Source organism: Scomber japonicus, chromosome 5 (assembly GCF_027409825.1).
Source record: "Scomber japonicus isolate fScoJap1 chromosome 5, fScoJap1.pri, whole genome shotgun sequence".
Taxonomy (NCBI): Eukaryota; Metazoa; Chordata; class Actinopteri; order Scombriformes; family Scombridae; genus Scomber; species Scomber japonicus.
The window spans coordinates 9,211,539-9,226,264 of record NC_070582.1 but is presented as its reverse complement, the minus strand read 5'-3'; the positions used below and the strand labels follow the sequence as shown (position 1 = coordinate 9,226,264).

General features: G+C 38.9%; 1 protein-coding gene across 1 annotated transcript; it reads left to right on the top strand.

Moving 5' to 3' along the window:
- The first annotated feature begins 3,722 nt into the window (after nt 1-3,722).
- On the top strand, nt 3,723-12,895 carry adpgk (ADP-dependent glucokinase). Its single transcript, XM_053318832.1, has 8 exons — nt 3,723-3,814; nt 6,286-6,520; nt 7,463-7,688; nt 7,785-7,847; nt 9,008-9,128; nt 9,217-9,413; nt 10,436-10,534; nt 10,694-12,895. The coding sequence occupies exons 2-8, from the start codon at nt 6,303-6,305 to the stop codon at nt 11,255-11,257; spliced, it is 1,488 nt and encodes a 495-aa protein (XP_053174807.1). The 5' UTR covers nt 3,723-3,814; nt 6,286-6,302; the 3' UTR covers nt 11,258-12,895.
- Nucleotides 12,896-14,726: the final 1,831 nt, after the last annotated feature.

Below are 14,726 nucleotides of genomic sequence, written 5' to 3'. Positions count from 1 at the left end.
TCCGTTTTTTATCATATTAGAGTCAACATTTTATTAAAGAATGAAACACGACTCTTTCTGTGTGAATTGTCTGTATAAACTTTTAACTGTGGAGCAAGAAAATCAACATTCTTCTGTTATAGAGGCTAAAGGTGTGAGGCGTTATAAAGGTGTGAGGCGTTGTGGACACAATGGTGCAGGGAGTCTTTTTTCTTCCCCTTTGTCTATTATAAGATCACTGTTAAATGAATAACAGTATCTAAACAAGTCCTGCTTTCATTTCAAATGTTACAGGACACTAATCTGCCAACCACAACTTTTACAATTAGAAGCAGAAAGGATCACTGCACACTGTCTTTTAAGATACTTTAATATGCACAAAGTTTCAGTCGCAAACCTTCTTCAGGTATATGCATACATCTGAAGAAAGTCCCTTCTTTCTAGTATTTGGCTGTTCCACCAACGCACCTGTCACAGAGGCTACTCAGGTGTGCAAGAGGTTTTTTGATGATATATTAACCCTCCTGTTGTCCTCGAGTCAAGGAAGGGAAGGAAGGAGGAAGAAGGAAGGAAACGAGGGAGGGAGGAAGGAAGGGGGAAAGGAAAGAAGGAAGGACAGGAAAGAAGGAATGTATGGGGAGGAAAGAAAGAGAGAATGAGGGAGGGAGGAAGGAAGGAAGGAGAGACGGTGGGAGGGAGGAAAGAAGGAACAGTCAAAACAGACAGGGTCAATTTGACCCGGGAGGACGACACAAAGGTTAAAAATAAAGAGCTTTAAGCATCTAGTGCATACATAAAGGGAGTAGTTACAGGATTTTATTCCAAAAACCTTGTTGAAATGTAATTTATTTATTCAAAATGTTAGAAAATGTGCTATCATGTAAGTCTGATGGTAGATAATTATTCGTCATAACATCACTAATGTGTAACAGAAGATTTAAAACATTGCATCTCTGAATTTGAAGCGGATATGAGTTATTTCTGTGTAGGAATGTTACCTGATTTAATAATTGCTTTTTATTGAGGTGTAGATGGGACCAGATTACAGTTTACAGCTGCTGCTGCGCCACACCTCAGCCTGGAGCCAAATAGTTTGCAAGCAGCAACAAGCAGTTCAGGCTGAACTCTCACATAATGTGGCCTGTAGGAGAAAAGAGAGGAAGAAAGAGTTTAAGTGTTTGATTAGGGTTTGGTCTTAATGGGCCTTACCTGTTTAAAGTCCAGGACTAAAGAGAGTTTTGTAAAGCATGCATTGTTATAATATACTACCAAACAGCATGTCATGTTAAAATGAGCTACTGTACACATTGACAACATTAAAATGCAGCTTAAATGTACACATCTACAAATAAATATGAATAACTAGTTCAGTTATATATATATTAATTGATAGATTCTTCCTAATAAAGACTGTTTAAGTACATTTTGCTAATAGTACTTGTGTTATTAATCAGAATCAGGCCAAATATGTTAAAACACACAGGGAATTTGACTCTGTTTTCCACTCAATGTACTCACATACAATACCGAAGATAAACAAGTACAGCAGGCTGGTAGAGATGAGCAGACATAAACACGTAGCTATTATAAGCAGGCAAGTGGGTGGAATATATATATATTTATATTTACAGTACTGTGCAAAGGTCCTGCTTACAAAAATAGACCCATGAACAGTTTTTTTAAATCAACGACTTCATGCACTAAACAGAAGAAACCTGAATCATATCAGTATTTAGTGTGAGCATGCTTTACCTGTAAAACAGCAGCAGTCCTCCTCGGTTCATCTGCACACAGTTTTCAAGGTGTTTGGCTGTTTTTTTGTTCCTGCATCTGGGAGAACTTGCTACAGTTCTTCGGTCGATTTAGGCGTCTCAGTTGTTTCTGTCTCTTCATGTTAAGTCAAGTCAATTTTTCTTTTTTGTGTAGCCCAACATCACAAATCACAAATGTGCCTTAGGGGGCTTTACAGACTGTACAACTTCCCCTATCCTTACACCCTGGATTCAATAAGGAAAAACTTCCTAAAAAGCTCTTTAATGGGGAAAAAAATGGAGGAAATCTCAGGAAGACCAACAGATTAGGGATCCATTTACCGGGACAGACTGACGTAAAATATACATATGTACAGAATAAAACAAAAATAAAGCATACAGCATTAAACAGGATAAGAAAACTACAATGGATTTATAACATATATGAGGAATGTGATGAAGAGCAGTTTCCAGGTGCCACCATAACAAAATAGGACCTGAGTCACGCAACCTCCATTACCATGGAGACCTGGCAGGAGGACAGACTACACACACACACAGGGGAGGCTCACATCACACCCTTTACATACACAGGAGATGAGATGAGAAAATGCATTATTCTCAAAGGAGAGAGAGGGAGAAAGAGAGAGAGAGAGAAGAGAAAGAGAGAGAGAGAGAGAGAAAGAGAGAAAGAGATAGGGATAAATACATAATTCAGGGAGACATGACGTAGAGGTTGAACTCCTGCTACTAGTACAGCAAGAGGGGATGAGTGAAGAAGGGGGGGGGGCGGCATATAGGAGGTCACACCTCTCGAATGCTTGTGGAACAAACAAAGAGAAGGTTCGAGAGATGCAAACATGTTGATGGTTATCCTGTAATCCCAGACTGACTCCATGATGTTGAGATTAGGACTCAGTGGGGGGCAGACCATCTGTTGCAGGACCCCTTCCTCTTCTTGTTGCTGAAGAAAGTTTGAATGACTCTAGCTGTATGTTTGAGGTCATTGTTGTGCTGCAGAATAAATTTGGGAGCAATCAGACCCCTCCCTGTTGGTACTGCATAATGGATACGAATCTAAACATCTAAAGTATGTATGTATATAAACTATGTAGTGCAAATTAGTGGGTTATGTATACATATTGACCAGTGTGTATAGTCATGCTTAGGTAGGATTTTGGAGTTGATTCTTTAACTTAAAGTCTCCCTCAGGTCACAAACATGTTTTCCTTCTTGTTCCTACAGTTGGCTGTTTGAGCCTCACTATGTACCAATTAAGCCAATTCCAGACTTTTGACTTTTTTCCTAAAATATCTTTATTTTATATTCCAAAATCTACTTGAGCTAATGAATACATTTTCAAATGAGACAGAAATGTGATAATGTGGTTTTCTATAGGACATAAAAGCAGACACAGAGACAGTGGAGAGGTGGGGAATAAAGGATTTATTACTAAAAAGGTTCAGTCTGACAGAAATTATCTCAGATGTCAGTATCCATGAAAAACTGTTACTTAGATTTTGGTGGGCTTAATGAGTACACTTACCCTAACCAATCAGGGTCATTTCTAATGAAATCATTCATTAGAAAATTATAAATGTAATCAAATGTAATTAGTTACATTACTTTGAATAAATAATTGAAATAGTTATATTACTTATTAAATTATATATGGGGTAACTAGTAATCTGAATTTGAAAGTGTGTGTGATTATAGTTGAATCCATTGGTTCAGGCAGAGCAGGGCGGGTCATGACTTCACCATCCTAGGAAAAAAACAGCGCGTACCGCAGATGTATCCATCCAGAGCGCATGCGCAGAGCAGCATACGGAAGCTGCAGGCTACTGCTGTGTGCTGGCGGTGTAGGACTGGACGGACTGTCTCTCCCAATCATCGCTCCTTCAATGACTTGAGTTGACTTTCTACAGGTTTCCCCTCTCTCTCTATCTCTCTATCCCTCTTTTTTCTCTCTCTCTCTCTCAGCGGCGGTGTGGAGCTCACTAAATGCTCTGTATGTGATTTACCAGGAAACCAGGGTCCTTGTCCACCGACTTTACAGACCTGACGCCTGCACAGTATTATCGGTACGTGCTGCTAATTAACAACTCTGCAAACTGCTGCAATCAAAAAGCTGCTTTCAAGGCGGATGAGCTGCCAGAAAAGTGCTCGCCTTCACATTTAGACCTCTTGCTAAGCTGAGCTAAAGCTACTTGCTGCTGTCAGATTAAAGATAGACTGTGTGTGTGTGTGTGTGTGTATGTGTGTGTGTGCTAGCTCTGTTAGCTGACTGTGTCCACGTTAGCAGCAACTTCTCAGTCCAGGCTGATGTTTACTGAAGCAGAAAGTCTCTAGTTTAAAAGTGTGCAGCTCTGGACAGTCAGTGGTGTCACTGCATGAGTTTGCAAAGCAGAGGTTTGAACCTGCCATGTCATCCAGCTGTGGGTGTGGAGTTTATCAGCTGGAGTTAAGTTGATAAGTGAGAATGTGTATCTGCCCCACATAACTTATATATAGGCTATTCTCTTTGACTCATTCATTCTGCTGTAGTTATGATAACCTGTGCTCACATTCATAGCTCATTCATCCATCAGGGTGCAGCGCTGGAGCAGGAATAATGTAGAAAAACAGTCATACAGCAGGGAAACTTATAGATTTGTAGTTTTGTATGGTTACTAATGTAGTGGAGAGGTAATTTCTGCACTACTGGGGACTACTGTATAACTTAAATATGACCTAACTGGAATAGAGAAAAATGTAACTTCTTAATTTAACTTAAATTATGTTTGATGTATTAATTCTTCTGTATCTAAAGTCATTATCATCAGACTTTAACCTGTGCTCAGTTTTAAGCTCATTCATTCAACAGGGTGCAGAGCTGGAGCAGAAATAATGTAGAAAATTAAAAAAACAGTCCTACACAGCAGGGGCGGATTTAGGAGTTGACAAGGTCCGGGGTTAAGTCCAGAGCAAATAGAGACAGGGACAATTTTTTACATATGCAGAATTAAACACAGAGAAATAAATAACAATTCAGCATTAAATCAAAAGTAAAAAAGTAAAAGAAATATTCAATGTATTTTTAATTAACATTTCCCTCAGTAACACTGCTTCAGCTGAATTGTCTTTAGAAGTTTGACGCTTTATCAAAATTGTTATAAACTCACTCACAGTCAGTCAGCAGCTGGTTCAAGTCACTGATTTTATTTTAAAATACATTCAGGGCTTTTGGGAGATCATTTGGGGCTGCAGCCTCAGAAGCAACCCCCCTAAGCTCCGCCCCTCTTCATACAGCAGGAAAAAAAACGTAGAGATTTTTAATTATTTATGACCACTAATGTGCTTGAATTCATACTGTGTGATTATTTATTTATATGCCTCCAACTAAACATTACATTAATTATTAATTAATCTACCAATTATGTATATTTCAACTTATTGATTAATCTAATGAGGGATCAGTGCTGTTTAGTGTTGTGTGAAACGTCTGTTTTATCATCCTAAGTTGTTTGTGTTTTCTGCTGCTTTTTATCTATTTTCTTGAGTTTGGTACTTGATGTACTGAACATACTGTACCAGTCAAAAGTTTGGACACACATGAGAAAGTGTGTCCAAACTTTTGACTAGTATAGTATGTGTAGCCTTGAGTATTGAACAGTGTCATTTGTCTTGTACTGATTTAGTTTTATGTATTAAAAGCACATCTATGGACAGAGCATTGCAGATTAGTTCAGGCTTCTAATGCTGTGGTAAGTCTTGTGAGTTTATGCTAAATAGGCCTGTTTAGTAGAAATTATCTACCTTTTATCAAAAATGTTGCAGACTAATGGATTAATGGACTAGTCTTTGCAGCTCTAATGATACATTTAATTCAATAGTGGCGTCCTCCTCATGTTTGAACATCACCTCTTCATCTTACACTCTCTCATTTTACAATGATGCCATAATAGAGTTGACCTTTCTGTTAATGTTACAGTAAATATAAATCAATGTGATGTTAAAACTAAACATTTACTGTCTGCTTGTTTTACCCATAAATGGTTTCCAAGCAAAAATGATAATTCTTTGGTTCTCGTTTGTTATCATTTGCTTCTTTTCCCTGTTTTACATCATTATAAACAAAATATGTTCAGGTTTTGACTGTTGGTTGGACAAAGCAAGATATTTTAAGATGTCATTTTGGACACGATGATATGATCTGATCCTGTTATCATGGTATAAATCAGTAGAGGTGGTTCATTTGAATCATTAGTTTGATTATTTCATGTGTGATTTCCTTAAATATCCTTATCAATATTGTGATTATGGTTTCCAGCAAACCTCCTTTCATTGCAGAGCATCGTAGCTGAGCTGTTAGTCCAGCTCGACATAGTGAGGTTGTTCAGTTTGAGGCCAAAACTGGTAAATGAATTATTTAAATGAGCTATTCTCATAGAAGCAGATCACCATTATACAGCTCCTTAATGCCATCATCAGTAACCACAGTGAATACAGAGATCAGTTCTGCATATTTATTGGATGTTGAGAGTAAGAACTGACTGATTTTCTTTCTCTGCAGGCGTGTCTGGGAGCATCATGTGGAGGAAGGCTTCAGCAGCGGCCCTGCTGGCCTTAGCTGTGGGATATCTCTACCACGGCAGCCCCGAGCTGCCAGAGCAGATTCTGCAGTACATCACCCTGCCAAACTTCCAGTCCTCATCTCAGAGCCAGAACAGCCTCGAACAGGTCATCTCAGCTGCCTGGGAGACTCTCATCACTCTGCCGACGCGGCAGTGGAGCAAAGTGGCCGTAGGGTGAGTGTGACAGCGATGTAGGTTACGTGCTGCAAAGAGATGGAAGCATTTCCTGCTTTAGTCCCAAATCTGTCGCCTGAAGTTGATGTTTATTGCCACATCTGTGCTCCCGCTGCTCTGATGTGCTCAGTGGCATGTTGAGAGGCTCTTCTAGTGGGAAGGAATGTGTTATCATGGGTCAGTCCCAGCTCGATGACGTGCTCCAAGATTGTAGAGACCCAATGAATTATATTGCTGTTTATACCTAGCCTTTAGCCTTTAGCTATAGCTTAAGTATAGCAAATAAACTGGCTGAGTGCTATAAAAAGGTGGGAGGTGATGATTGACTGAAGCTGAAGGACTGCCAAGGCAGGGCGAGGTGGACAGACTATAAACCAAGGAGATAAGTAAAAGGGGGGAAATGTGCTTTTTGGGATTCCATTATATACTTGAAGCTACTTTTTAAATCTACCCTTTTAAAGAAATGTGTGTATTTGCATAAAACAGCATTTGTCTAGACTGTATTGTCTTAACTGTATTGTCATCTTGACACCAGACCAGACTTTTATTCTTTGCCTACATCCATAATTTTGGCAATTCAGTCGGATTATATGGCATTATATCAATCCATGTATCATTTCTTCTCATATTTTCCACGCTGTATTTCTGTAATATGTCTGTCTTGTTTTATTCTTTACACACAAAATCTCTTGCACATCTGTCTGTCCTGGAAGAAAGATCCTTCCTCTGTTATTCCTCCGGACTTCCAAGTTGTCCGAAATCCAAATCCAAGGGCTTTTTGCTTATCAGAACCCAAAAAAAAGGACTTTACTTGCTAAAAGCAAAAAAAAATTTAAAGTTTGTATATCTTCAGAATTATTTTCAGGAACCAGAATATGATGCTAACTACAACCCACAGTCAGTATTTGTCCATAACTCTGATTATTTCTTGGTTTTTTGAAGGGTGAACGCCTGCGTGGACGTGGTGGTCTCAGGAGTGGGGCTGCTGCAGGCCTTGGCGGTGGATCCTGGCAGCGGCCTGGATCACGAAGTGCTGCACTCCAAAGAGGACTTGAAGGAAGCTTTCATCCATTACATGGAGCGAGGAGCAGCTGCCGAGCGTTTCTTCAGCGACGAGGAAGTCTTTCAGAGGATTGCACGTGCAGCGGCGGAGTACCCCGGCGCAAAGGCAGGATTATCTTAAACCTCAAACTCTTTAACGGTTGTAACGTCTCTCTCTTTTGGCTTCCTGCTCATATAAAGTTTGTTATCTTCCTTTTTTCAGTTGTATGTGGGAGGAAACGCTGCCCTCATTGGTCAGAAGCTCGCAACATATCCTGATCTGATGGTACAGTAGCACATTTTTACCTACTTTGTAAACTCTTGTAAACACACCTCCCTTAATGAATGAGCTATTAAAGATTTGTCTGGCCCACACACACACACACACACACACACACACACACACACACACACACGAGATGAAGAAATAACATAATTAATTTAATGAGGGATCCGAGCTCCCTATTTACAAATTTCACAAGAACAAATTGTTATGAGATTAAAAAGGTATCTTGGCAGCCTTTAAACTACAGTATTATAGTGTAATGCAGCATCCCCGACTGTCAGCTTTAATTACATCAATTATACATTATACATATATATATTTGCAGAATGTTAGAATACAAGTATACAGGACTGATTCATGATTCAAGGGTTTGTATTGTCATTCCAAACATGTAGATACATGAGAAAGAACAAAATAATGTAGTCACGTCTAGGGTTGCAAAGGGGTGGAAAATGTCCAATAGATTTCTGGTAAATATCTGGACACTTTCCATGGGAAGTTAAACTGGGGAATTTTGGAAATATTCCAAGTTGGAAACTTTTCATATGAATTATGGGAATATATGAGAATTACTGGGAATTAACTGGAAATTTGAGGTAATTTATACAAACTGTATCAACTGTTTTTATCATGAGCAGACATGCATACAATTTAGAAAACATTTTTATTTGTGATCAGAACTTTAATCGGTTCTTTCATTGAACAACAAAAACATGAATGTTGAGTAAAATAAACATATTTCCCTTCTAGAAATAATCTGTGCATATAGGGGTTGTGGCCCTGCAGTGAGTAATGTGCTATGTGCATGTGATTGAGGAACAGGGAGATATTCAACTGTATTTGCATTAAATCTGGTTGTTTTGACCAAGATTATGCTACAATATGTTTTTTATAACTACATTTAAGTTCCCTGTTATAGCATATATAACATGCAGTTTTGTAAATTTCCAGTTTATTCCCATGAATTCCCATGAATTCCCATATATTCCCATGGAAAGTTTCTAACTTTGAAAATTCCCATAATTTCGCAACCATAGTCACATCTTGGTGATTGTAGTAAAAATATATACATAAATATATGATAAAATGAAGAACATCTACATCTTGTGTGATTATGTGCTTGTGCTTGAGTGTAATATGTTTTTTTTTCCATACTGCAGGTTTTGTTATGCGGTCCGGTCGGTCCTAAACTTCATGAAATGCTGGACGAGCAGATCGTTGTTCCCCCAGATTCCCTCCAGGAGACGGATGAGTATCACCTCATCCTGGAGTACAAAGCCGGTAATAATGCATGCGTGTACAGATGTGTAATCGAACAGCTGTATCCTGAGCTCCGTCTCATCGTCTTCGGTCTTCTTCTCATTTTAAGGTGAGCAGTGGGGCTCCACTCAGGCGCCTCAAGCTAACCGCTTCATCTTCTCTCACGACGTGTCCAACGGGGAGATGAGCTCACTGGAGACGTTCGTGGCGAGCCTGGAGGAGTTCGAGCCTGAACTGGTCGTCCTGTCGGGGCTCCACATGATGGAAGGTCAAGGCAAGGAGCTGTGGGAGGAGCGGCTGAAAGAGGTGACGAGTAACAACATTGTTTAGTGTTTGTTTTAATCAACAGCAGCATGTTTTAGTCCACTTACATCATCACTAATATTATATTTCTTTGATTTTAAGTTTTTATTACTAGTTTTTATTATTATTTTAAGTAATTTTTGCACTGTATGGAAATGACCTTAGAAACTCCAATCAGTCTACCACAGAGAACATTAATATGCTTTTATGGATGTTAGATACATTATCATAGTGTGACAAATGCAGTGCAGATTTCCAAATCAGTTAGGGCTGCAACTAACGATCAATCAATACATTGATTAATTGTTTGGTCTTTAAACTGTCAGAAAAAATACCCGTTATCATTTCCCTTAATCAACGGTAACACCTTCAAATTCCAGCAGTCTAAAACCCAAATATAAAAGCATTAAATCATCACATTTGAGAGGCTAAAACCTGGAACTTTTTGGCATTTTTGCTTAAAAATGTCCCCTAGACAATTACTCCATTATTAAAATATTTGCTTCTTAATTTTCTCTCCATCAACCAAACAATTAATCGACTAATCAGTACAGCTCTAAAATCAGTCCAGGCTTTTAGCTGTAATTTAATGTGATTAAAATGTTCACAGTGACAAATCACTTAATGTCTTTAGCAAGTCTCCACGTTGAAAGAGTGGAAAGAAAATTCCATTCAGCATTGAAAAAATATGTTATGCTTCTGGATATGGGTGCAATAAATGTAAAATATACTCCAGATGCATTAAAGTAAAACATGCACAAAGACACTGTGAGCTTTTAACTTTACTATATCAGACAGTGTAGGTCCATATCAATAAAATAAACATACGACATAATAGAAAAGCTGGTCCCTCTACTTTAAGCAAATAGGGAAACTTTACAGTCCAGATTTTTAGCATTGCAAACAACTCAAACAATCAGCTCAGTAAAGCTGCAACTAAAAGCTATAAAGAATGTTTCTGAGTGAATGTAATATGTTTACACTTTTCACGTGACAATGTTTAAAATCTTGCTTCCCCTCTGCAGGCCGTGGCAGCGATATCTGACATCCGTAGAGATATCCCCATCCACCTGGAGCTGGCGAGCATGACTGACAGAGACTACATGAACAGCATCATGCAGGAGGTACATGTCTAACAGTTGGGCGAGTCAGTTTCACGTACTACACTTTACAAAGTCCTTCATATAGCAAAGACTTGTGTGTTCAAATCCCACTAATCCCTAATGAGTTTTTTTTTTTTTTTTTTTTTTTTAATTAAAGTATCTTTTTCTGTTTCCTGTTAGCAGGTTATGCCCATTGTCAGCTCTATCGGGCTGAACGAGCAGGAGCTGCTGTTCCTCTCTCAGGCTGGCGAGGGGCCTCATGCAGACTTGCCCTCTTGGAAAGGCATCCCAGACGTGGGCAGGGTCAGCGACATCCTCCTCTGGGTCCTGGAGCAGCACGGCCGCAGCGACCCCTCATCTGAGGCGGATCTCACCCGCATCCACTTCCACACGCTGGCCTACCACATCCTGGCTACAGTGGACGGATACTGGGCCAACCAGGCGGCGGCAGTGATGGCCGGAGCGCGAGTGGCCAGCAGTCAGGCCTGCGGGCTCCAGTCTGTTGACGTTAGCAAAGTGGAGCTGAAAGCACCGCTGGAGTTTCACAGCTCACACGGCGAGCCACAAGAGAAGTTGTCCCTAAACCCAGCAGAGCCTGTTACTGTGTGGCGCAGAGGAAACGTCACCTTCCACCTGACGCCGGTGCTGGTCTGCAAGCAACCACTGCGGACAGTCGGGCTTGGGGACGCCATCACAGCAGAAGGACTCATTTACTCAGAATTAAAAACCCAGCAGCCTTTCTGAGGTTTGCTAATCTGACACAGTCGTCTGAAACTCGTCGATGGGATGTGCTGAGAAGACCCAGCCGAGGTTCACCTGCAGCCACGGTTGTTGGTTCGGAGTCACGTTTTTCAATTCCTAATGCAAGTCCTGTGTCTTTCTTCCCAAACCTCGACTCCACTCGAGTCCAAGAATGTGATCGATGGCGACTGTTTTCAATCCTGCCTGACGACACTCCCGGTCTGCTTCAGTCCCGTCTCTTCTCCCTTCTCGAACGCTCCAGCAGACACAGAAATCGAGGTTAGAACAGACCAGAACTGGATCTCTGTGGGCTGTGAGGTGTTTCTGACTCTATGCACTGGGCGCAGCTCAAAGCCATCTCCACAAACTCCAAAGAGTTTCGTTGGCTCACCTAATTTACTTTGACCTGCATATCTTCAGTATGCTGTGCCTTGAGAAAATACAAGAGTTTAAAAATATTTTATTTATATTCTAGAGCCAAGCAAACTTAAAACTAAGCATCACATAAATTACCCTTCTAAGATATATATACACACCCTCATATATAAACATTTCTGTTTGACTGGAAACTGATGAGTGTCGTACTCTGTTGTAGAAGTGGTACTCTTAATGTTTTCTCCCTTTTTTCAACTTTTGGTGCATTCATGTGAAATAGTCAGTAGAAAAACTTGAAAATTCATCGTCTCCACAGTTTCCACCTTTTCTCAGAGCGTCTGACTTATTTACATGTAATAACTGTTATCTAGATATACTTGACTTTTTTTGTAATTACTCCTGAGAGGATAAAAAAGTAGAAAGTGCGACAATTTTATTTTTATTTTTCTCACTTGTGGCCGTAACACTCCCACGATAAAGACTTTTCCGTTCGGAGTCTTTTCTTAGCACCAACAGCAGTTATTAAAGTGTTATTATAATCTGTTTATTGATCTACATTGTAAATGTCTAATGCAGCGTTCCTTTTTTGGGTTTTTTTTTTTTTTTTTTTGAGCAAATGACGACAAAGTTACACTTCTATGTGGTTATATTCCATTATCAGGGTTACTGTAATCATTTCCTGTTCTGTTTGTGCAGCCTCTTTCTCTTCATTCAGTCGTTGCTTTCCCTCAATTATAAAATGTGATTACATCTTTATAACAGGATTGGCTGGAAAATCTATAAGAACTGGCCAGTGTAACGTACTCGCAAAAAAAAAAGAAAAAAGAAAAAGCTTCCTTATTGAAATACTAGCAAAAAGAGGTGAATTATGCTTTTCATGGTTGTTATGTTGTTTTTTTCTTTCTGAGCTTACATTGCAAAGCCGGCGTCATGTTAAGATGTAACATGTCTGAACAATGTGTTTGTATACCTCAACTGGCCACTGAAGCCACGCAATAATGGAGTCTTAATGCAAACATATGGAGGAAAAAAAAGGTGTCTGGCATTTAGCCTGATTTGATTCTTTGCACTAGTAGAAAGTGGCAGGTGTGCCCTGCAAAGGTGAATGTAACCTTAACTCCGACCCCCCACTCCTCTCCCCCCTTTTTATTATTAGCAAGTACAATCTATTCAACTCTACTCATTTCATCGTCCGTGTCTCGTCTTTTTAACAATTGTAACTGTCGACAAGTTTCATTTACTTGTAGTTTGTCATTAAAATGTGTATCTACATTTGTCATTTGATGTTGAATTCATTTCAAGTGGACCCTCAGCACCCCCCCCCCCCCCCCCAAAAAAAACCCAGTGTTTGGATAATTTTCAGAAATTTAATTACACATTTGTGTTCACTTAATGAGAATTTCTGCTAAAATTGTACTTTAAGGAGCACTTTATTTTGGCCTTGCATTCATCTTTTGTTCTTTCTTTATACAAGTGCCCTTTGTCAGAGACTACTTTATGTTGGTAAGGTAAGGTAAGGTAAATTCAAAATTGACACAGCAGTAGCCGCATAATGGTGAACGTGATAAAAAGATAAATGAAATAAAATTCCTGCACAGATGTGTTTACTTGAAGGTGACAAGATTTTCATATTGGTTGATCTGAATTATTTTTCAATGAATTTAATAAGGAATACAACTAGTAATAAATCCATCAGTAGGAAAGTCCACAAAATTATCAAAGTGGTAATTTCTCAAGTTGACATATCCAAAAATATTCAGTTTACAAAGAGATGAAATTAGCCAATTATCACATTTAACAGGCATGAACGAGAGGAAGTTTGGCACTGGTTATTAAAAGAAATGACTTTCCTTCTTTAAGTCGAGGGTCTCAGGACAGAAGTTGTATTGTTGTACAGACTGTAAATTCACCAGAGGCAAATTTGTGATATTAGGGTATATATATAAAACTGACTTGACATATTCACATATTTAGCTTTTGTCTGACCAGTTGTCCAAAATAGCCGTTCTTTATGTTGGAAAAAACACATGATGATAATGATGATAAAATAAATGTATGAGACTCATCAATGAAGCTGAAAATATGATTAGAAAGATCAGGCCAAAAGTTAAAAAGGTGAGGGATATTTTCTTTATGGTGATTACAAAAAGTGCAAATCATTGTGGCGTTCATGTGGTCTTAGAATAATTGGAAAAATGAGTCTCCAACAGGGAAAACTGACGTGAACATCCCCTCAAGTTGGAACAACAACTCAGAAAGTGGGCAAAAATATTAGCACACAACTTGCCAAAAAGTAAGTATAAAAATAGTTGATTGATGGCAAGACTTTTTTTTACTAATTCATGTATATCAATTTTTCCCTAGCTGTTATTTATAACACAGTATTACCTTGTTATCCATCAGTTGCTGTCCATGTAGAGTCACACACAGTCACTGGCCACTTCATTAGGTATACCTGTACAATATGATTCAATCCAATGCAACAGCTCTGCCATAAATACTACTTTTATGAAGTTTACACATTTTCAGTTTTTGTTGATATTGTCAAAAAAGTGATAATTCTACTTTACATTTATTACTGAGGTCATACTAAGTGGTGGTAGCATACTGAGGTGCATTATACTGTATATACTGGATTTCCTCAAATGTTGCCTCTCTCATGTATGTTAATGGAGTGGACAAAATATTAGGTACCCTAGTACATCACCATCACCCACTATAACCTCTGTAATAAACATAAAGTAGAATTATCACCTTCTAGACAATATCAACATATACATACTTCATAAATGTATAATTTAAAGCAGAGCTGTTATACTGGATTGCATTAGATTGCACATGTGTACCTAATAAGTGAGTGTAGATTAGTCAGAAAATATATTTATTAGCATAAACCCTGATAATAAATCAGGTAAAGCAATATTTTAGTGGGATTAGGGAATGTAACATTGCAGCAATGCAACACATCTTCTGTGTAGCTTTCATGTTATCAAAGTTTTACTAACCTTCAAATCCATACAAGGTCAGACTCCACTACATTTCTGAACTTCTCACACCTTATTACGCACCAAGATCACTAAGATCTAAAAAAACAGTT